This window comes from Rhineura floridana, chromosome 5 (assembly GCF_030035675.1).
Source record: "Rhineura floridana isolate rRhiFlo1 chromosome 5, rRhiFlo1.hap2, whole genome shotgun sequence".
Classification (NCBI taxonomy): Eukaryota; Metazoa; Chordata; class Lepidosauria; order Squamata; family Rhineuridae; genus Rhineura; species Rhineura floridana.
This window is the reverse complement of record NC_084484.1, coordinates 174,346,878-174,368,447: the sequence shown is the minus strand read 5'-3', so window position 1 is coordinate 174,368,447 and position 21,570 is coordinate 174,346,878. Positions and strand designations below refer to the sequence as shown.

Here is a 21,570-nt window from a genome sequence, read left to right as displayed (position 1 = left end):
TTGTTTAAGTCTTTAAGTTTTTTGTTAAGCATTGTTCACGATATCACCAGTCCAACATATCCATATTATTATAGAAGACCCCAAGTTATAAGTAGCCTGTGAAGCCAACAATCTGCAGTCTTTCACATAATAGTAGATTTGGAAGGGGCCTATAAGGCCATTGAGTCCAACCCCCTACTCAATGCAGGAATCCAAATTAAAGCATACCCAACAAGTGGCTGTCCAGCTGCTTTCTTGAATGCCTCCAGCGTTGGAGAGCCCACTATCTCCTGAGATCATTAGTTCCATTGTTGTACCACTCAAACTGTTTGAAGGTTTTTCTGATAGTCAGCCAAATTCTGGCTTCCTGTAAGTTCAGACCATAATTCTGCATGCTGCACTCTGGGATGATCGAGAAGAGATCCTGGCCCTCCTCCGTGTGGCAACTTTTCAAGTATTTGAAGAGTGCGATCATATCTCCTCTCAGTCTTCTCTTCTAAAAGCTAAACATGCCCAGTTCTTTCAGTCTCTCCTCATAGGCCTTTGTTTCCAGTCCCCTAGTCTTTCTTGTTATCCTCCTCTGAACCTGTCTCAGTTTGTCTGCTTCCTTCTTAAAGTGCGGTGTCCAGAACTGGATGCAGTACTCAAGATGTAGCCTTACTAGTGCTGAACAGGGAAAAACCTCCTAACTGCTGGAGCAGTATGACAGTGGAACCTATTACCTAGGTAGGTGATGTGCTCTGCAACACTGGAGGCATTCAAGGGGCAGCTGGACAGCCATCTGTCAGGTATGCTTTAAGTTGGATTCCTGCATGGAGCAGGGAGTTGAACTTGATGCCCTTACAGGCCCCTTCCAACTCTGCTATTCTATGATTCTATAATTCACTCATAGAAAGTACACATTAAAAGGAAAAGCCTCTAAATGAGCCTTTTTTAACAGCTTATTAAAAAAGCAAGATGTGATGAAAACTAGATGTTGCTATAACATTTACTCTTTAGGACTGCTCACCTTATAAGTAGCTTGAATAGATAACCACTACTGTATAAGAAACTAGTATTTAGTTAGGCCTAAGGCAGGCAGAAGGCTATTATAAGTAAAAGACCGCAGAAAATATCCTAGCAGATGTGATATTAAATTGTTTTTAACTTTATAAGACACTGAATCAAGAAATTTATGGTTTTAATATGTGAACATTCTGACCTTTTCAATAAGGTATGCAAGAAAATCAGTTCATTTTGTTCTTACCTGAACCAAATACAAACACAATTTGAAGTTACTGGAACCTTCTTCAATGAGTCCAAAATTATCCCTTCATTCCCCAGTATATGACACTAATGAAGGCAGCAGGTACAATATTAACAAAATCGCAAGGCACATCTTTTGTACCAACACTTGCCAATATCCAAAAAATAAATGAGAAATTGAGTTAGCATCTAAGAACTAGATTGCACTGTAAAATGTGAAGACTTGGGGAGGTCTAGATTCTGAAAGTTACCTAAATCATCTTCAGGCATTTGTCTGAAGATGCAAACTCTATTTATGAAACTGGGGTCAAAGATGTGTATACATGCCCCACCCCATGCACATCGCCCTACACATTCAGTCCCTGACCTTTCTCATGTGAAGTTGGGGTGGTCTGTAACTTTTACTCTCACTTGAACTTCAGTAGAATGCCTCACATGATGAGGGACCCTGTTTTATCAGAGTCCCTGATCCCTTGGAGGGGAGGGTCCACTGACATTCAAGTGAACACGAATATAAGCCTCCTGCTTAACAGGGAAGCCTGGGGACTGAGGGAACAAGGACACTGGGGTGGGGTGCTTGCGTACGCATTCACCCTTTCAGGATTTGCACGTTCAGGCAAATGCCTGAACATGCCACTAGTTTTCTTAGCCTAGTTTCTTTTTTTAATTGACTTTAGCAGTTGTCACTGCAGTACACACATTCCGTCTACTATTCCGTATTTGGCATGAGCATATACTTGACATTTTGATGCAAGACTTCAGTGCTGATTTTACAGCATCCATTATGCTCATTGTCAATTTCTAATCAAGTTGGAATGAAATTACTTATGAGCCTGTTTGACTAGAACTGACCTGAATATGCAAATACATACCTCAGTAGCTAGGAACACTTAAGTATTCCTTGTCCCTTGAGTGCCATACCAAAAAAAGTTCTCAGATTAGAACTGCAGCACTGAAGATCAGAAGATCAGAAATAAGAGTCTTCGTCTGCAAGAAGTGTATGGTTAAAGAGTTACATGGGGGAACCTTATTTACACAATAATCTCATATGGGCTGAATGTTGAAGACTAAAATCAAACCTAATGCCTCTTCTGGCTTCTAGTTCCTTTAGTACTGCCCCCTCTTTTCCTATTCTGCCCATTTAGCCACCAGCCGGTGTCACAAATACACAGCCAAATGAGTTTGTTCTTTGGCAAGTCACAAGGCAAGGCTCAGGAACTTTACATAAGCCACTCCAGGTTATCCATGCAGTACGAAGTGAAACAAGCAGGTAGAGAACAAGTGGTTTGCAAGAGGCTGTTAAACAGGAACCTAGAATCCAGAGATTTATTGCACACCTTTGCTGTATAGAAGACAATATTACAGTATTTATTTATTTATTTCATTAAACTTACAGACCGCCCCATAGCCGAAGCTCTCTGGGCGGTTCACAAGACAAGAAACATCAAAAATACAATAAACGTATAGCAATATAAACACATTAAAAGTTTAAAATGTTAAAAAAATAAAAACAATATCAGCGCGTACAAACATGTTAAAAAGCCTGGGTGAAGAGAAAAGTTTTAACCTGGCGCCGGAAAGATAGTAACATTGGCGCCAGGCGTATCTCTTCTGGGAGATCGTTCCACAGTTCGGGGGCCACCACAGAAAAAGCCTTTTTCCGCGTTGCCACCCTCCGAGCTTCCCTATAAGTAGGAACTCGGAGGAGGGTCTTTGATGATGAGCGTAGTGTACGGGCAGGTTCGTAACGGGGAAGGCGTTCCAACAGGTATTGTGGTCCTGTGCCGTGTAAGGCTTTGTAGGTCAAGACCAGCACTTTGAACCGGGCCCAGAAACAAATAGGCAGCCAGCGCAAGCGGGCCAGAATCGGTGTTATGTGGTTGAACCGTCTGGTAATCAAACAGGTGCCCAACCAAGATATATGAACTCTTCCAGAAATTTGAACTATTATAAGTAGTGTGGAGTCATGATTATACTTTATTCCTAGGAAACTAGCAAAATTAATTAATTAATTAATTAATTAATTTTGCATCCCGCCCTTCCTCCCAGCAGGAGGAATAAGAATAAGATAGGTGTCTACTTGACGAATCGGTGCAAACATATGGATTAACATATCACCAGACATAATTTTCTAATCTCAAACATTTCTTAATTTTCTATTTCCAGTATTTGTTTTTCATTAAAAAACTGCAAGGTATTTTACAAGGAAATCAAACATTACATACAATATTTAAAAAAAATGAAACTGATAACATTTAAAAAATCAAAATTCATAGAATAAAATTCCATCCACCCTTCACCCACACCTTCAACAATTACATGTCCCAACATTAAAATGAAAATGGACTGCTTTCAAGTCGATCCTGACTTATGGCTACCCTATCAATAGGGTTTTCATGGTAAGCGGTATTCAGAGGGGGTTTACCATGGCCTCCCTCTGAGGCTAGTCCTCCCCAGCTGGCTAGGGCCTGCGCAGCGTGCCACAGCTGCACAAGACAGCCACTTCCTTGTCTGCAACTGCCAGCTGGGGGGCAACTGGGCTTCTTGGGATTGTGCAGCTTGCCCACGTCTGCACAGGTGGCAGGGCACGTAACCCAAGCCACTCACTGTGGGGGTGATCTTTAGCTGGCCCTTGACACCCAGGAGACACGAGCAGAGATTTGAACTCACAGACTCTGGACTCCCAGCCATGCTCTCCTCCCCACTGTGCTATACCAGCTGTTCGCCCTTCACCCACACCTTCAACAATTACATGTCCCAAGAGTACCCTGTGTATATACAAAAAGACCATACAACACTGGCAGTCTAACAGTAGGACGCCAAAACCTAAATATTACACTGGATGTACAAAAAAACCCTACCTTCCGTGTTTAGATCTATTACAAGTTCATAACATACTGTAAATATATTGTCTAGTCAGATTTGTGTTTTCAGAATAATTCTGTATGGAACTTGAGTCAATGACATGGAACATCTTAAAATGCATTAAGCACTCTTATGTTAATGTGAAGCTGTACTGTTCATGTGAGTCTGGTTCTCTAGAAACAGAGAAATAATTAGAAAATAAAAATGGCAAGCCTCCCAATATATTAAATAGTTTTGAGAAGAGATAAACAGAATGCGCTGTTGGTGCTCCAATTAGAAACAACAGAAACAATAGCAGCAAAGGAAGTACTATTAACAGATCAGATTAATAACCATTAGGGATCTAGTTCCCTACCTTTTGCATATATTAATGAAAAGGGTCATAAAACAATCAAGAAAAATTCAGTGTGGATGCCATTATGAACAGCCCTTCAACCATTCTTTCATTTCAGATAGCTGACAGCTACAGCATAATTTCAAGTTATGTGAGATGTCAGAATAATTCAGATATGTATATGTATGCATGCAAGTGAAAAATCCATGACAGTTCACAATTTTGTTTGAGAGTCAGAAAACAGTCATACAGGATTGTCCTTTGTGTTTCAAAATGTTCGGCCTATTGAGTTCACCATTGTTTCTACCACTGCCATCTATTCCTTCCCCCCCAAAAAACTTCTGTTCTCACGCCATTACTATTCCAAGTATGATAAACTATTTTATACATGCAGAAAACCACCCCAGGGTTAAGGAATCTACTATTTAATATCCATCTCACAAAAAGAAGCCTAAATCTTAATCTTATATATTATTTCGAGGCCACCCAGATTTGTTAGTTACAGCAGTGGTCCTCCAAGTATTATACCAGTGGTCTGGTATAATCAGAGCAAGAACTTACTCTGATCCATCTGTATTCATTACTCTGGGCAGGTGAGAGCAAGTGGAAAGTCCTTCTTGGACACAAGATTTCTCCCATAGTTTCACTATCTGAGATGAAATACAGGACTAGATTACGCCTCAGTATTTCGCCAATTACTGTCCATAAACTCAATCTGGAACGCAGGCAGGCTCTCTCAGAGAATAGCATTTCCAAGTTTAAGCAGGGAATATTAATAAATTCATTATGAGGGAAACCATTAAGTAGAAATCACAAGAATCCCATTATATCCAGAGTTGCCAAGTGTTTTGGGCCCATGGGCACATTTGGGATTCTGAGGTAGTGTCATGGACACAACAGCCTCTGGTTGCTACTGAAAGAGAAAGCATGCTCACATTACACATACACACTTTTTTGTGTGTGGAACTGAAGTTGGATCCAGTATGATTAGAATGAATCCTCTTGAATTTACTGGATTCTAACTGTATTTTACTAGTGTTGTATTATGATGCTGTTTGTTTAATTTTGGTTTCTGACTTTATTATATTTATTGTAGTTATATATTGTGCTGTTATCTCTTGTACACCGCCCAGAGAGCCGTTGGCTTAGGGCGGTATATAAATGGAATTAAATAAATAAAATAAATAAATAAATTGGCAGACAGCACAGTAAAAATCACAGATCCACTGCATGCCAACAGCAGGACATGGGTTCTCATGATTTTACATAGAATGTCATCAAAACTACTAAGAAATCATAACATATATGTGGACACAGAGGTGACTATGATTTGATGGTGGTGTTGAGGAATCACTACTCCCCCCCCCAAAGAAGAAGATCCATAAGGCTGTCTCAGATCAAGGGTTCTGCATTATGGCAGAGCTGAAGAGCACCGAAGTCATGATTTACACAATTCAGTCAACTGAGACAGCAAGGGAAATAGAGTGAACGGTGTGGGTGGGCAGGCTCAGATGCTTGCGGGCACCAGAAAGTCTTCAAGGTCACCATTGCACCCATGGGTGCCACTCTGGCTACCCCAAGGTTAAGGAAACACCTCAAATACATCTCTATAATTGATCGCTGTGACGAATTTGCCAACCACTTCCAGAATAAAATATCTTGCATCCGTCAGGACTTAGACTCCAATGTTATAGCAGTGGAATCAAATGAGGTCTCTGGAGCACAGTCTGGTCATATTTTATTGGATGAGTTTCAATTGGTGCAGCTTGAGGATGTTGACAAGGTGCTTGGACAGGTGCATGCAACCACTTCTGTGTTAGATCCTTGCCCCTCTTGGCTAATAAAAGCTAGCAGGGATGGCACTGCCGGCTGGGCCAGGGAAGTGATTAATGCCTCACTATGTGAGGGAGTGGTCCCGAACTGCCTTAAGGCAGCGGTGGTGAGACCACTTTTGAAGAAATCTTCCCTGGACCCAGATAATTTGTATAACTATAGGCCGGTAGCAAATGTGCCATTCCTGGGCAAGGTTCTGGAAAGGGTGGTTGCATCCCAGCTCCAGGCACTCTTGGATGAGACCGATTATCTGGATCCATTTCAATCGGGTTTCAGGCCCGGTTTTGGCACGGAGACGGCCTTGGTCGCCCTGTTTGATGACCTTTGTCAGGAGAAAGACAGGGGGAGTGTAACCCTGTTGATTCTCCTTGATCTCTCAGCGGCTTTTGATACCATCGACCATGGCATCCTTCTGGGGAGGCTTGCGGATTTGGAAGTTGGAGGTACTGCTTGGCAGTGGTTCCGCTCCTATCTGGCAGGTCGTCTCCAGAAAGTAGTGCTTGGGGAGCACTACTCGATACCCTGGGCGCTCCAATATGGAGTTCCGCAGGGATCAGTTCTGTCCCCCATGCTCTTTAACATCTATATGAAGCCACTGGGTGCTGTCATCAGGAGTTTTGGAGTGCGTTCTCATCAGTACGCTGATGATACGCAGCTCTACTTCTCCTTTTCATCTTCTTCAGGTGAGGCCGTCAAGGTGCTAAACCGATGCTTGGCCGCGATAATGGACTGGATGAGAGCGAACAAATTGAAGCTCAATCCAGACAAGACTGAGATGCTGTTAGTAAATGGATCCCCTGACCAGATGGATGTTCGACCTGTTCTGGATGAAGTTACACTCCCTCTGAAGGAGCAGGTGCGCAGCTTGGGAGTCCTTTTGGACCCGTCCTTGTCACTTGAGGCACAGGTGGCCTCGGTGGCACGGAGTGCTTTTTACCAACTTAGGCTGGTAGCCCAGCTACACCCGTATCTGGACAGGGAACATCTTGCTTCAGTTGTTCATGCTCTGGTAACCTCGAAATTGGACTACTGCAATGCACTCTACGTGGGGCTGCCCTTGAAGACGGTTCAGAAACTGCAGCTTGTGCAGAGTGCAGCGGCCAGATTAATAACTGGGACCAAGCGGTCGGAACATGTGACACCGATTCTGGCCCGCTTCCACTGGCTGCCTATATGTTTCCGGGCTCGATTCAAGGTGCTGGTTTTAACCTATAAAGCCTTACACGGCACGGGCCCACAATACCTGATGGAACGTCTCTCCCAATATGAACCTAGCCGTACACTGCGCTCAACATCGAAAGCCCTCCTCCAGGTGCCTACTCAGAAAGACGCCCGGAAGGCGATTACAAGAAAGAGGGCCTTCTCTGTAGCGGCCCCCGAACTATAGAACACCCTTCCTGACGAGGTACAACTGGCGCCTACATTACTATCTTTTCGGCGCCAGGTGAAAACCTTCCTCTTTACCCAGGCATTTTAGTATTTTTAGTATTTTTAGTATTTTAATATTTTAGTATTTTGTATTTAATGTTGTAAAGACAGTTATATGTTCATCTTTTTCTAATTACTTTTTGACTTGTATTTAATGGGTTTAATTATGTTAATCTTAGTTTTTGTTGTATGTTTAAATTGTTGATTTGATGACCAGGTGGTTTTAAATTGAATGTAAAGTGTTTACTTGATGTACACCGCCCAGAGAGCTTTGCTATGGGCGGTATAAAAATTGAATTAAATAAATAAATAAATAAAAGACGTGATTACAAGATCACATCTAATGAAACATAGTTCTTTAGGTTGTACACAATGTTGTGTCTACTCTGATTAGACACACTGAAACTAATGTACTTAAGTTAGTCACATCCATTACTTTCAGTGGACCAACTATAGCTTAGTCTGCCTCATCTCTATCCCTGACTGGATTACCGTGTCCAGTGGGGTCACCACTTAGCAGTCGCAAAAGACAACTGAATTTTGGAACAGGGAATATACGGATATTGCTGAACAATACAGATAGTGAACATCCTGAACGCAGGACTGCCATCATCGCGAGGGAGTTGAGACGTTTTAATATTGAGATAGCAGCACTCCAAGAAACACGAAGAGCAGGAGAAGGACAACTGAAGGAAGAAAAAGGAGGTTATACCTTCTTCTGGAAAGGACTGCTTGAACAAGAACAAATACATGGAGTAGGCTTTGCTACTAAAAATAATCTGGTGAAGCTCTTGTCAAAAGTTCCTACTGGCATTAATGAACAACTCTCAACTCTCTGGTTAAAACTTGCCAAAAACCAGCAGGCAACAAGTGCTTGTGCACCAACATTAGCTGCCGATGAAGACATCAAGGAAATTTTTTATAACCAGCTGGACACCATTTTATCAGAGATACCTAAGGAGGATAAAATTATCTTGGGTGATTTCAATGCAAGAGTTGGGCGTGATTTCGATTTATGGCCAGAAACCATTGGGAAAGAAGGAGTTGGCAATAGCAACCTGAATGGCATTCTACTTCTGACTAAATGTGCAGAGCATAATCTTGTTATTACAAACACACTCTTTAATCAGAAAAATAAATTTAAAACATCATGGAAGCACCCTCGGTCAAAACACTGGCATCGCCTGGATTATGTAATTGTCCGTGGCAGAGATCGTTGTGATGTACTCCTCACTAGGGCCATGCCGAGTGCTGATGACTGCTGGACAGATCACCGATTAATTCGATCCACTATGGCCATTAATATTGTTCCTCAACATAGACTCCAAGGAGGAAAACCAAGGCGTAAAATGACACCCATGCCCTTCAAGATCCTATTAAGCGAGCCTGCATTCAAACAACTCTCAAGAAACATCTACCAAAGGAACTCCCTGAAAATGTCGAGGAGCACTGGATTAAACTGAAGACATCCATTATTGCAGCATGTGAACAAACTATTGGATACCAAACTAAGAAACATCAGGATTGGTTTGATGAGAATGACAGTGAGATTGAGCAAATCATTGACAAGAAAAGGAAAGTCAGATATGGCAGAAAGACATTAACTGTGCTGCTAAGAAAAAAATCTATACCAGTGCAAAGGCTAAGGTCCAAAGAAGAACTAGAGAATTTAAGAAAGCCTGGTGGATAAAGAAAGCTCAAGAAATCCAGCACTTTGCAGATGCTCATGATACACGGGGCTTTTTTAATGCCACTAAGACAATCTATGGACCAACAAATTATGGTACAAATCCCTCACGTTCAATGGATGGTAGCAAACTGCTTAAGGATAAAGAGTCTATTGCACTGCATTGGAAAGAGCATTACCACGACCTCCTCAATCATAACTCTGTTGTGGCTGATGAGGTCTTCTCGCACATCCCACAACAACAACTAGAGACGAGCTTGCAGTATCCCCTAATTTGGATGAAGTCAGTAAAGCCATCAATCAAATGAAGAACAACAAAGCTAGTGGAGCTGATGGGATTCCTGCTGAAGTCTTTAAAGAAGGTGGGCCTGAACTTACACAACTTCATAAGCTCATCGAAAAAATCTGGATGAGAGAGGAGATCCTGGAAGACTTTAGGGACACCATAATCATCACTCTTTTTAAGAAGGGTGATAGAACAGATTGAGGGAACTATCGAGGTATCCCTCTTCTTGCTACCGCAGGTAAAATCCTTGCAAGGATCCTCGCAAATCACCTCCTGCCGATCTCAGAGGATGTCCTCCCTGAATCTCAAAATGGTTTCTGCCCTTCCAGGGGGATAGTGGACATGATCACTGCACGACAGCTTCAACGAAACTGCCAGGAGCAGAATCAACCATTAGGTATGGCATTTATTGATCTGACTAAGGCCTTTGACGCTGTGAATCAAACTGCTCTCTGGACCATCCTTCTAAAAACTGGATGCCCTGATCAATTTGTGAATATTTTGCAACTCCTTCAAGACAACATGACAGCGACAATTTTGGACAACAATGGCTTTCAGAGCGATCCATTCAGAGTCGGATCAGATGTAAAACAGGGATGCGTCATTGCTTCTACCTTATTTGCTATCTTCATCGCTATGATTCTACACCTTATTGCGGGGAAACTCCCTACTGGTGTGGAAATCATACATCGAACAGATAGAAAGCTTTTTAATCTCAGTAGGCTGAAAGCAACAAGTAAGGTAATGTCAACCTCTGTTGTAGAACTTCAGTATGCTGATGATAATGTCATCTCCGCACATTCAAAGAAAGAACTTCAAACTATCCTAAATGTCTTCACAGAAGCATATCGAAAGCTTGGACTCTCAGTTAATATTAAAAAAACCAAAGTGCTTCATCAACATGTGCAAACTAGTCTCTCTGTAGCACCATCGATCCAGCTTAATGGTGTGACGTTGGAGAACGTTGATCACTTCCCCTATCTCGGCAGCCATCTCTCTGTAAAAGCTGACATCAGTGCTGAAATTCAACATTGTCTGAGCTCTGCGAGTGCTGCATTCTCCCAAATGAAGAGCAGAGTGTTCAAGGGTCGGGATATTCGCAGGGAGACCAAAATGCTTATTTACAAAGCCATTGTACTACCAACCTTACTGTATGTCTGTGAAACATGGAACATTTATAAACGCCACTCCCAACTTCTTGAAAGATTCCACCAACACTGCCTCCAGAAAATTCTGCAAATTACTTGGGAAGACAGACGGACTAATGTTAGCATTTTGGAAGAAGCAGTGTTGAAACAATTATCCTTCAACATCAACGTCACTGCACTAGCCATGTTGTTTGAATGTCTAATCACCGTCTTCCAAAGCAGCTACTTTACTCCAAACTTAAGGATGGAAAATGGAATATCGGTGGACAGCAAAAGAGGTTTAAAGATGTTCTTAAAACAAATCTAAAAAAATGTAACATGAGCATTGACAACTGGGAAGTCTTGGCCCATGAACGTCCCAAATAGAGATTGGCTATTATCAAAGGTGCTATGGACTTTGAAGAAGTACGAATACAGGGCGAACGGGACAAACGAGCTAAGCAAAAGGCACGTCAAACAAATCCTCATCGTGACCATCTTCCATCTGGAAACCTATGTCCTCACTGTGGGAGGCTGTGTAGATCCAGAATTGGCCTCCACAGTCACTTATTGACAAACTGTTAAAAACCTTATCTAGGAAGACAGTCTTACTCAGTCACAAGTGATCGCCAATGAATGAATGAATGATTAGTGGTGGATTTCTATGGGACTATCCACACTTCATTAGTTGTTCTGTGATGCTTCCTCAATGTTTCCACATTGTTGCGGTCTAGAGGGGCATTATTGCGCTATAGCGCAATAAAAGAGGAGAAAAAACCAAACCCAGAATATTTGCTGTAATGGTTACAGGATTTTCACAGGAAATTACAGGATATGCATCTATTGCAAGTGAAGTAGTATGGCCAACCCAAAACTTTGCAGGCGCAAATGGTATTGAAAGCGTGATTGTGCATAGCCGTCCCAAAAACATCATGAGCACAAACCATGATGAGTCAGATATAACCCTCTATAGGTTAAAGAACAAATAAATATAAATGTATTGGAACAGCAAGCAAACCATGCTGATAAATTGTGGTGAGGATCTTATGTGCTGACCTACAGGACTCAGGTTAGATATTATTTATCAAATGTTAACAGATCAACAGAACAGACTAATGTTTTAACTACTACTAAGATCAAAAGCAAATGAACCAATTACAAAAATCTTCTGGTTACTGCAAAAATTATATGGGGACAACACTGGAATCTACTTCAACCCTAAAATAAAATGGTTTAACGGAACAGTGAAAAAACGATGAAGAGAGAAATGTACAAAGGAAGTGGCCTAGCAGTCTTAACCGATTTGTGAAAAAGTTTTATTTACGTAACTTTTATTCATCTGAAACAAAGCATCTTCAACATTTTAAAGCAAAATAAACCAGTGTTCTGCAGATCACTGTAATGCCTCAGAATTGCCAAATGATCAAAATACGGGGGACTCAAAACAAATTGCATCAACAGATCATAATGATAATGAGCAAGGTATCCTTTTGTTCTTTCTCATGGGATAATACCAATTCTACCTTATAGCTCCCAAATTAAGCTAGAGTAGCCAGATACCCAATAGAAATAGATCTTGTGGGTCACTTTACCATTCTTATTTTCCACAAACAGTTAAACACATGGTGTGACTTTGAGACCCACACGGCACCAACACAACAGTTCTGTTCATGGCTTCCTACAATGACAATGAGCCATAGCAAATCTTGGAATTAAGTGCCCCCTGCCACTGTACAAGTTACGGCAGCTGAATCACTTCTGCCAGAGAAAGGGAAATCAGTAGAAGTTCCAGTCCCTTTGCTACTAGCACTATGCAATTACAAATGACATTGCCTGCATACAGTACTTGTGCTCTGACAGACATTATGGTATTGGGAAACTGATGCTTGCTTTAAGAATCATGGACTATCCAAAAGCTGGGGGGGGTTGCTTTTAAAGACGTTCTTTTTTAAAATGAGGTGAAATTGTAGTCTGAACATTAAAAGGAACAGATGATACTACTACTACTACTATATTTATATCTCACCTTTTTTCCAAGGAGCACAAGGCGGTGTACAAACATGGTTCTCCCCCTCCCAATTTTATCCTCACAGCAAACATGTGAGGTATTTTAGATTGAGAGACAGTGACTAGCCCAAGGTCACCTAGTTCTTTTGCTAGTACAACCACTCAGGCTTTCACACACTATAAACTGGTATGACAGTACTCCAACAAACCTAGTGATATAATTAAGACAGAAAACCTTTTAAACAGGATAATTACACCTCACCTTCCTTCCTAGCCAACAATGGTCTCCACTGAGCTAAACTGCATCTACCACCAAAGCTGCCTTACTCATCAAGAACCAAGCCTGAAAAAAGGCTTTACATTATGTCATTCAGTCATGATTTCATAAAACAGTATTTTTCAAGAATGAATGAAAAGTTTCAACCCATGGAATATTACATCTACCCATTATTTTCCTTTGCAAGTTTGAGCAGAGTGCCTTTTCATTGGGATGTGCAATGTAGGGTAGAAGCTGGTTACCTCTAAACCCTGGTATAAGGCCTAAATTCTTACAAAGTCTTTAGTTCCAATCCTGAAGATTTCATTTTTTGCAACAGCTCATCATATTTTAAACAGTATCACTAATGGACACAAGAATGTTTAAGACACCATTCAGCAATAAGTTCATGCCAATTGATCCTCAAGCATATGGTAAAAACCCAGATCACCTCCAAAACCTTGTACATAAAATATTTAAAAGCCACCTAAAAGTTAAAGCTATAGTTAGTTTTTACAAGTCTGCATGCCTTCTAAGAAATAAATATCAAAACCAGCAAACAAAATGCTCTGTAAAAGCTTCATGGAATAATTCTTACATAATGTAATTTAAATAGTAAAGTATATGAGGTCTGAAGTTATACAATCAATCCAGATTTGAGCAGCAGTATCCAAATTACACAATTCAGGTCTGGCTCAACTTTTAAGAATTTATGTGAAAGAAGCAGCACAACCCTGCCAGGCTGATCATCTGTGCCAGACGCTCTCTGCAGGAGATTCTCTCCCCAAAAGAATTAGATCCTCTTCCAATCCAACCCACAAATCAATTATAACTGAGACACAAGACAATCTAGACATACCATGCACACACAAATTCTTTTATTTCCCCAACTAACAATGTTTTGAGAATGGGAGGAAGGAAAATTAGGTGCTAAGTATTATAAAAGATTGCAATGGAAGAATTTTTCAATCCCAGGATTCCAGAGGTAGTAGAGCATATGGCAAAAGATATTACTAAGATATTTCCAATTTACCATTCTTGGGCAAGGTGATCGAGCGAGTGGTGGCTACTCAGTTACAGACACACTTGGATGAAGCAGATTATTTGGATCCATTCCAGTCGGGCTTCAGGACTGGACATGGAACTGAAACAGCCTTTGTCGCTCTGATGGATGATTTGAGGAGGGCGTTGGACAGAGGTGAACACACATTCCTCGTCCTCCTGGACCTCTCAGCGGCTTTTGATACCGTTGACCACGGTATCCTCCTGGATCGCCTGAGGGGAATGGGAATAGGAGGCACTGTTTTACAGTGGTTCCATTCCTACCTCTCTGATAGGCACCAGCGGGTGGCATTGGGAGATGAGGCTTCAGACCCTTGGCCTCTCAATTGTGGTGTGCCACAGGGTTCTATCCTTTCTCCCATGCTATTCAACATCTATATAAAGCCGCTGGGGGGCATCATCAGGAGATTTGGGCTGCAGTGCCACCAATATGCGGATGACACTCAGCTCTATCTCTCATTTAAGTCCTCACCAGAGATGGATGTGGTTACCATTTCCAAGTGCCTGGAGGCCATAAGTGAATGGATGGGAGGAAACAGGCTGAAGCTGAACCCCGACAAGACCGAGGTACTGCTTGTGGGAGATAGGAGGAAGTTGGGTGATTTTGATCTGGTGTTGAATGGGGTAAGATTGCCCCTGAAGGACCAGGTTCGCAGCCTCGGTGTTGTTCTTGATTCCCAGCTGCCCATGGAGGCTCAGGTCGTGGCGGTGAGCCGGGCAGCTTGGTATCAATTACATTTGACACAAAGGCTGCGACCCTACCTCCCTGTCCATCTGCTCCCACGAGTGATACATGCCCTGGTCTCCTCTCGCTTAGACTATTGTAATGCGCTCTACGTGGGGCTACCCTTGAAGACGGTCCGGAAATTACAGCTGGTACAGAATGCGGCGGCACGTCTGATCAAGAACAGCCGCCGCCGAGACCATATCACTCCAGTACTTAAAGATCTGCACTGGCTACCAGTTGTTTACCGGGCCCAATTCAAGGTGTTGGTTTTAACCTTTAAAGCCCTACACGGTTTTGGTCCAGTTTATCTAAAGGAATGCCTTCAGCATCACCAGATAGGCCGCCAAACGAGATCAGCCTCCCAAGACCTTCTCTCGGTCCCACCAGTCAAAACAGCTAAGCTGGTGCGGACCAGAGAGAGGGCATTTTCAATTGTGGCCCCCGCCCTCTGGAACTCTCTGCCTTATGATCTCCGCCATGCCCCCTCCTTGACAGGCTTCCGCCGAGAACTGAAAACATGGTTTTTTAGGCAGGCATTCGAGACCTCTGTCTAATTTAGTTTAAATTTTTGTATGATGGGGGTAGGTTTGGATTGAGTATACTTATTGTTGTTTTGTATTATATGTTATATTTTACTCTATGTTATATTTTAGTCTATGTACGCCGCCTAGAGTGGCCGTTAATTCGGCCAGATAGGCGGCCTAGAAATAAAATTTTATTATTATTATTATTATTACTAGGAAGCTGGAATACTTCTAGCATCAAATTAATAGTCAGTTAAGGGATTAGCCATTCAGTATCCACATGCTGCTTACAGAGAGGACATAAGGAATACTATGCAATCAGGCTTTTGAAGTCTAAATGTTTCTCCGTGAACCTCACGATCCCAGCTTTGAAAGGGTCCATGAAGTTTTTACTTAGTTGCCAACAGAACCTTGTGAGACCAAACTTACCAATTTGAATCAAGGTGGGCTTTTTATTTAATGCTAAATACCTGTTTTACCACAGATTGAAATGGTAATACATGTAAGAATATAAAATCCCTTAGTAGAGCAAGTAATGCTTCAATCCAAACCCCACTTACCTGGGAGTGAGCCCCAATGAATTCAATATGACTTGCTTCTGAGCAGACATAATTATGACTGCAGCTTGTGTCAGACAACCTAGGAAGGGGTACATCTCAACATACCATACGTATGTGATTGAGAATGACCCTAAAACCACCACCATATGTACACGCTACTAGAGATGCCTTTAAGACAAAGAAACCAAAAGTGCACATTCAGAATAGTTTACTTAGAAACCAGGCCTTCATTTATGCAATACTTACTCTCCTGAGGGGGAATCATTTCTACTAATGCTACTTCTGGGTAGCAGCAAGTATGCTTTTAAAAAGCAAGTCAAGAGGAGATTAAAGACCACCTATTTACTTTGTAAATTTCTTTGAAACACTCTAGTGCAGGAAGACACAAATCAATAATTGTCACCATCATCTACTTCCAACTCCCTGCTGGAAGATAGAACCACCCATCAGTTCCCGAGAGATCACCGTAAACCAGCCTTTCCCAAACTGATGGCCCCCTTTTGGTTCAGATTACAACTGCCATCAGTCCCAAACAGCACAGCACAGTGCAGGACGATGGAAATTATGATCCAAAACATCAAAACCATCAGGATGCAGAAGACTGTTCTAAATAATGAAAGTGTATCACAAGCTGTGTACAACTACATTATATTCATGAATCAACAATGCAAATAGCTCCAAATTATTCAAATCAGTAAGCCACGTGCTACAGAAGGCATAACCATTCTCCCACTGACTCATAACAATGTGACCTGGTGGAAAATTATTTCCAACATCAAATATGGTGGTCAGACCGTACAAGATTTAGCCACCAACCCTTCCTAATGAGATTACGTTAGAACCACAAACTTTTCTCTGCTACTTATTTGCCAAACAACAGAATAAACTCAACAATTTGTCTTCTGCTCTGGTATCCGGCAGAGAGCAACAAAGTAACTCCCTCTAGTGCAAAAGCTCTATAGCAGAAACCATAGCTTGAAACATTTGTAGGCTAAGTGATAAAAAACCAGCTGGAACTCTCTTCAGCTGCAGACCACTCTTCACAGCAGATAAGGATGTTTTTCTCATCTGCAATCAGAGAGAAGATTCCAAAAGGAAATTTTCAAAAACACATCTCACACACCTGCTGTTCAGATGCACATAAAAGAATCTTGCTAAACCCAATGTAAGAGTGTGCATGGAAACACTCCAAGGTAGTCATCAGTCTTTAATGTCAATGGTAATCTTGGCTGTGTGTATAAATATTTTTTTAACTTGTGCCAAGGAAACCTAAATATTGCAACCATGATATATGCACATAAATACTCTTTTTCATAATAATCCGAGGAGAGTTTTTTGATGGAGCAAGGAATCAAAGAAAAGTGCAAGAAGAAAACAACATGGAGTTTTGGGACAATTGCCTGTAAATGGCAGAATGAAGGATGCATAAAGTAAGGAATATATATATAATATATATATAATGGACTGCCTTCAAGTCGTTTCCGACTTATGGCAACCCTTTGAATAGGATTTTCATGGTAAGCAGTATTTAGAGGGGGTCTGCCATTGCCTCCCTCTGAGGCCAAGAGGCAGTGACTGGCCCAAGGCCACCCAGTGAGCTTCATGGCTGTGTGGGGATTTGAAGCCTGGTCTCCCAGGTCATAGTCCAGCACTTTAATCACTCACCACACTGGCTCTCTAAAGTAAGGAACAGGGATCACATAAAACAGCACAGGAAATCTTTTCGCTTCACTAGATACTGCACACACATTAGAGCTTTCCTCTGCACCTTGACTTTTTTGAAATTTAAAATTGCGGTTCTTAAAATGCCAAGATCTGAAGCCAATATCTGATTCTACACTCAAGGAGCAATTTCACAGATGTGGAGAACACTCACTGTCCTGACCAACAGAATTAAAAACTATTTCTGCTATGATGATGCCCAGAGTCTTATGGTATTAGACTATTAGGAGCTTCTTAATGTTAAGATTCCCATCAATCACGTGCAACCCATTTACTTTGATACTGATCCCACACACACATTAAAAGGCAGAAGCCTTCAAATCTATTTTCACTATGCAAACTTAAGTTGTACAGTGGACTGCACAGACTTCTCCACTGTATTACAATTCAGGCAATGAAACAAATGCCAGGACACCCTTGTAAGATGAACCAAGTAACCTAAAGTAACAGTCACAGCTTTCTGAAATTACTATAGGAATGGAGTGCATGGAAGATGTTTGTAGGGGTGCCTTTCAGAAATGCTAAAGGTTAGGTTTTCCCCTCCTCAGGGACCAAACATTAAAGGCATACAGAATATAAACCCATGGTAATGAGGCTCCTCAAAGGATGGGGTGCTTAGACTCAAAGCAAAATTCCCTTCCCTCCATCCATCTACCAAATGGATGGCAAAACTACATGTCAGTGGTGGCTAACCTGTAACCTTCCAGATGTTGTTGAACTTCAATTCCTACAAGCCTCAGCTTGCAAGGCCAAATGTCTGGGGTGATGGGAGTTGTAGTCCAACAACATTTACAGAGTTACAGTTTAGTGTCCCTTGTTAAAGCCCTTGGAGTATGGATGTAGTTGAAAGCAAAGAGCAGATCACAGATCAGTAGATCACTGCTGGATCCCCAAATGCTCAAGGGCTCATGTGGTCCCCAAGCAGTAGTTTAACATGACAGTATTTCAAACCTCAACAGAAGGTGCCAAGATGAGCAGAACTGGCATTCCAAGCTCCTAGTTAGTCATTCTCTCAAGCCCCAAGCCACTACAGGAGTGTAGCAGAATTAATTTAGTAGGCTCCCATCTACTGAGAAATTATACAGTATGCAAAACTTAGATATGTTGAGAGTTCTCTGCAAACAGGGCAGGGGTAGGAGGAGCATAATATACCTGCACTGCTGCTTATTATCCTTTATTATAAAACTGTCCATCCCAGAAAGGTATCAAAGCCCAAAATGCAACTGCTATACATATATACTTTAACATTTTTACAACTACAGAAGCCCGAATCGACGGATGTAGAGTCAAAGTTATCCATGCTTTGCAGAATGCAACTTCAAGGCAAGACTAGCATTGGTGTCAGTATCCCTTCCTGAAGATGAGCAGCTAAGCCCCACAAAAAGTAGTAAGCTGTTGCTACCAAGTCATGATCTACAGCAGGGATAGGGAAGTGACTCTCCAGATGTTGCTGGATCAACTCAAGTCAGTCCCAGCCAGCATGGCAAATGGCCATGCATGATGGTAGTTGTAGTCTAGCAACATCTGGGGCTACAGGTTTCCCATCCCTGATCTACAGACCAGACAAAGGCTGCAATAGGGAAAGAAGCGTGAAACAGCAAAGAGTTAGTAGTGACAGGCTCAAACTATTTGAGTAATACAGTAATTTTCAGGGGAGTGGAGGCAGGATTGGGCCATCAGAAAATGTGCTTCATTTAAAAATAAGGAGAAAGGTGCCGGTGCCAAGGGAAAGGTCAAATAGCAAAGGGAACCTTCAGAAAGGAAGTGGTGGACAATTTGGTGATACTCTGAAAAAGAATGCTGAAGGATAATAGATGGTACTGCAACCTTAACTGACTTATCAGCAGATTAGTCAAGTAGTTAACTGATTCATTAGTGAGGATCTATTATTATTAGCAAGTATTTTGTTTCCAATCAGCTATTATAACAGGGAGCAAAAAGAGCCACAAAACAAGCAGTTGTTGCTTATTAAACTATTAATTCTTATACTCCTTTCAATAAGCCACTGGTTAAACATCTGAAGAACAGCTAAAAATTAAATGGCTTAGCAAGCCCAACAACAGTTGGGGGTGGGGAATGAACCAAGGGAAGGCAATGAAGTTACAGCCAACAAATCAAAGAAACGTCTTAAGAGAAGAAGAGGTAAGAAGACACAGAGAGGAGGATGAAGGCACAAACTGTAAGGTTGGGGATCAAACTTTAAGAACACAATACGAGTCTCACTGGATCCAGCAAGAAGGTCAGACTAGTCCAGGATCCTCTGGGAAGGGTGAAGGGGCATGAACGCAATAGTTTTTGTCCGCTTTTGTCCCCCTGCAACTGATGTTTGGCTAGTAGAAACATTGTTTGGCTAACAACCATTGACAAGACCTCTCCTCCTCCATTAATTTGTCTAACCCACTTACACGGTCCTCTTAACCTAAGTGCCCAACACCACATCGTGGGGTAGTGAATTCCTTAAAGTTAAGGGGAGAGGGTCCCAAACACCGCAGAACAGAAGGAACAACAGAGGACATAATGCTTCACAAGAAAAGGCCCAGTGTGGCGAAGAGAGAGTGTGGGGAGGAACTGGGGGGAACTACGGGGGGGCAGAGAAAAACGACCGAGACGGTGCCAGTTAAGAATAGTGGAGTAGGAAAAGCGGGGGTGTGTGGGGGTGGGAGAGAATCGGTGTTTAGCTCGACTCACAGTCCAGGTGCTTCTTCTTGGGGCCCATCACCTCGTGCGTGGTGGCCTTACAGACCGTCTTGGACACGGCAGAGCCGGTCACGATGTACTGCGCCGCCGTGATGCGGTCGGTCAGGCTCTGCCCAGACATGGTGGTGGTGACGGTGGTGGAGGTGCCAGATTCCGAGCGCCGCCGCTATTCTTTAGCCAAGCTGGTGAGGCGGGGATGAGGGAAGGAAGGAGGGACGGAGGGAGGGCGGTCCCAGCTGGAGCCGTCGCCGCCGCCTAGCCTTGGACGCCAGGCAGCGCTCCGCCCTCCGGAAGGGCCGGGTCTGTCACCCGGGAAAGAGACCTGCTTCCTTCTCCGCCTCCTCGGTCTCCAGTCACTACCACGCCCTCTCTTCGCGCTTCCGACACTCGGCTGCCACCGCCAGCCTTCTTCCCTTCCTTCCTTCCCTTTCACACAGCTGGAAACCGCAGGAAAATGGCGGACGGAGGAGGCGCTCAGCCCCACCTCAGGTCTTTCCGGGCCACCAGCATCACGTGATAGCTAGTATACCCCACACATACACACCTTTTCTCTCACTCTCTCTCCACCCTCCTTTTCGCCCTGCCCCTCTAGCCACGTGACATGCTCTACTGTATTTTTAGGGCCACACCCCCTCCGCCCCTGCCACGTGACATTCCATCGCTGCCACTCTGTCCTCTCCTTCCTCCTCCCCCGGCCACCCCTCTGCCCTGCCCTGCCCTTTTCTTGCCCCACCCCCTCGCTTTCGCGTAACAAGGAGGAACGCGGTGACGAAATCAGGCGGGAGTTGCGCGACTCTCTCACCCCTTCCCGCACGTTCTTTTTTTCATCACTGACTACATCGTTGACGCTTCTTTGGCGTGCGGGTGGGAAGCTGGTAATCGTCACTGGCTTGTTGTAAGGGAAATCTCAGCCCCTCAGCTTATTCCTGCCAAAAATAATAAAGTGGTATCTGTCGACATAATTGCCTGGCTCTCTCTGTTCGTTTTTCAATTGGCATCCGCCCTTTCCCTGAGACTCTGGGCGGACTACACAAGGAGTTTCAAACATTATAATTTAAAAGCAACCATGTGGCTCGTTGTTGGTATTTGCAAAAATTACTGAGGGGTTTTGAATGCGTTGGACGTAACACAGCAGCGTAACCTCTCATGTATATTTTGGGAGGTTTGGGTGAATTACCAAATGGACAGGTGGAAAGATCTGTGAATTTCGGTTCTCTTAGTTTCTCATTTT

At 42.8% G+C, this 21,570-nt stretch overlaps 1 protein-coding gene across 6 annotated transcripts in view; it reads right to left on the bottom strand.

Moving 5' to 3' along the window:
- The window catches only part of PICALM (phosphatidylinositol binding clathrin assembly protein), a 105,090-nt gene extending 84,158 nt beyond the window's left edge, over positions 1-20,932 (bottom strand). For 2 of the 6 annotated variants that reach the window (XM_061628901.1, XM_061628902.1), the window contains exon 1: positions 20,331-20,932. In XM_061628901.1, the coding sequence (XP_061484885.1) occupies positions 20,331-20,460 (130 nt within the window). In that variant the 5' untranslated portion in view covers positions 20,461-20,932. The remainder of the gene's footprint in view (positions 1-20,330) is intronic. The other 4 variants (XM_061628903.1, XM_061628904.1, XM_061628905.1 and 1 more) reach the window with 3 other exon arrangements.
- Between the last annotated feature and the right edge of the window lie 638 nt (positions 20,933-21,570).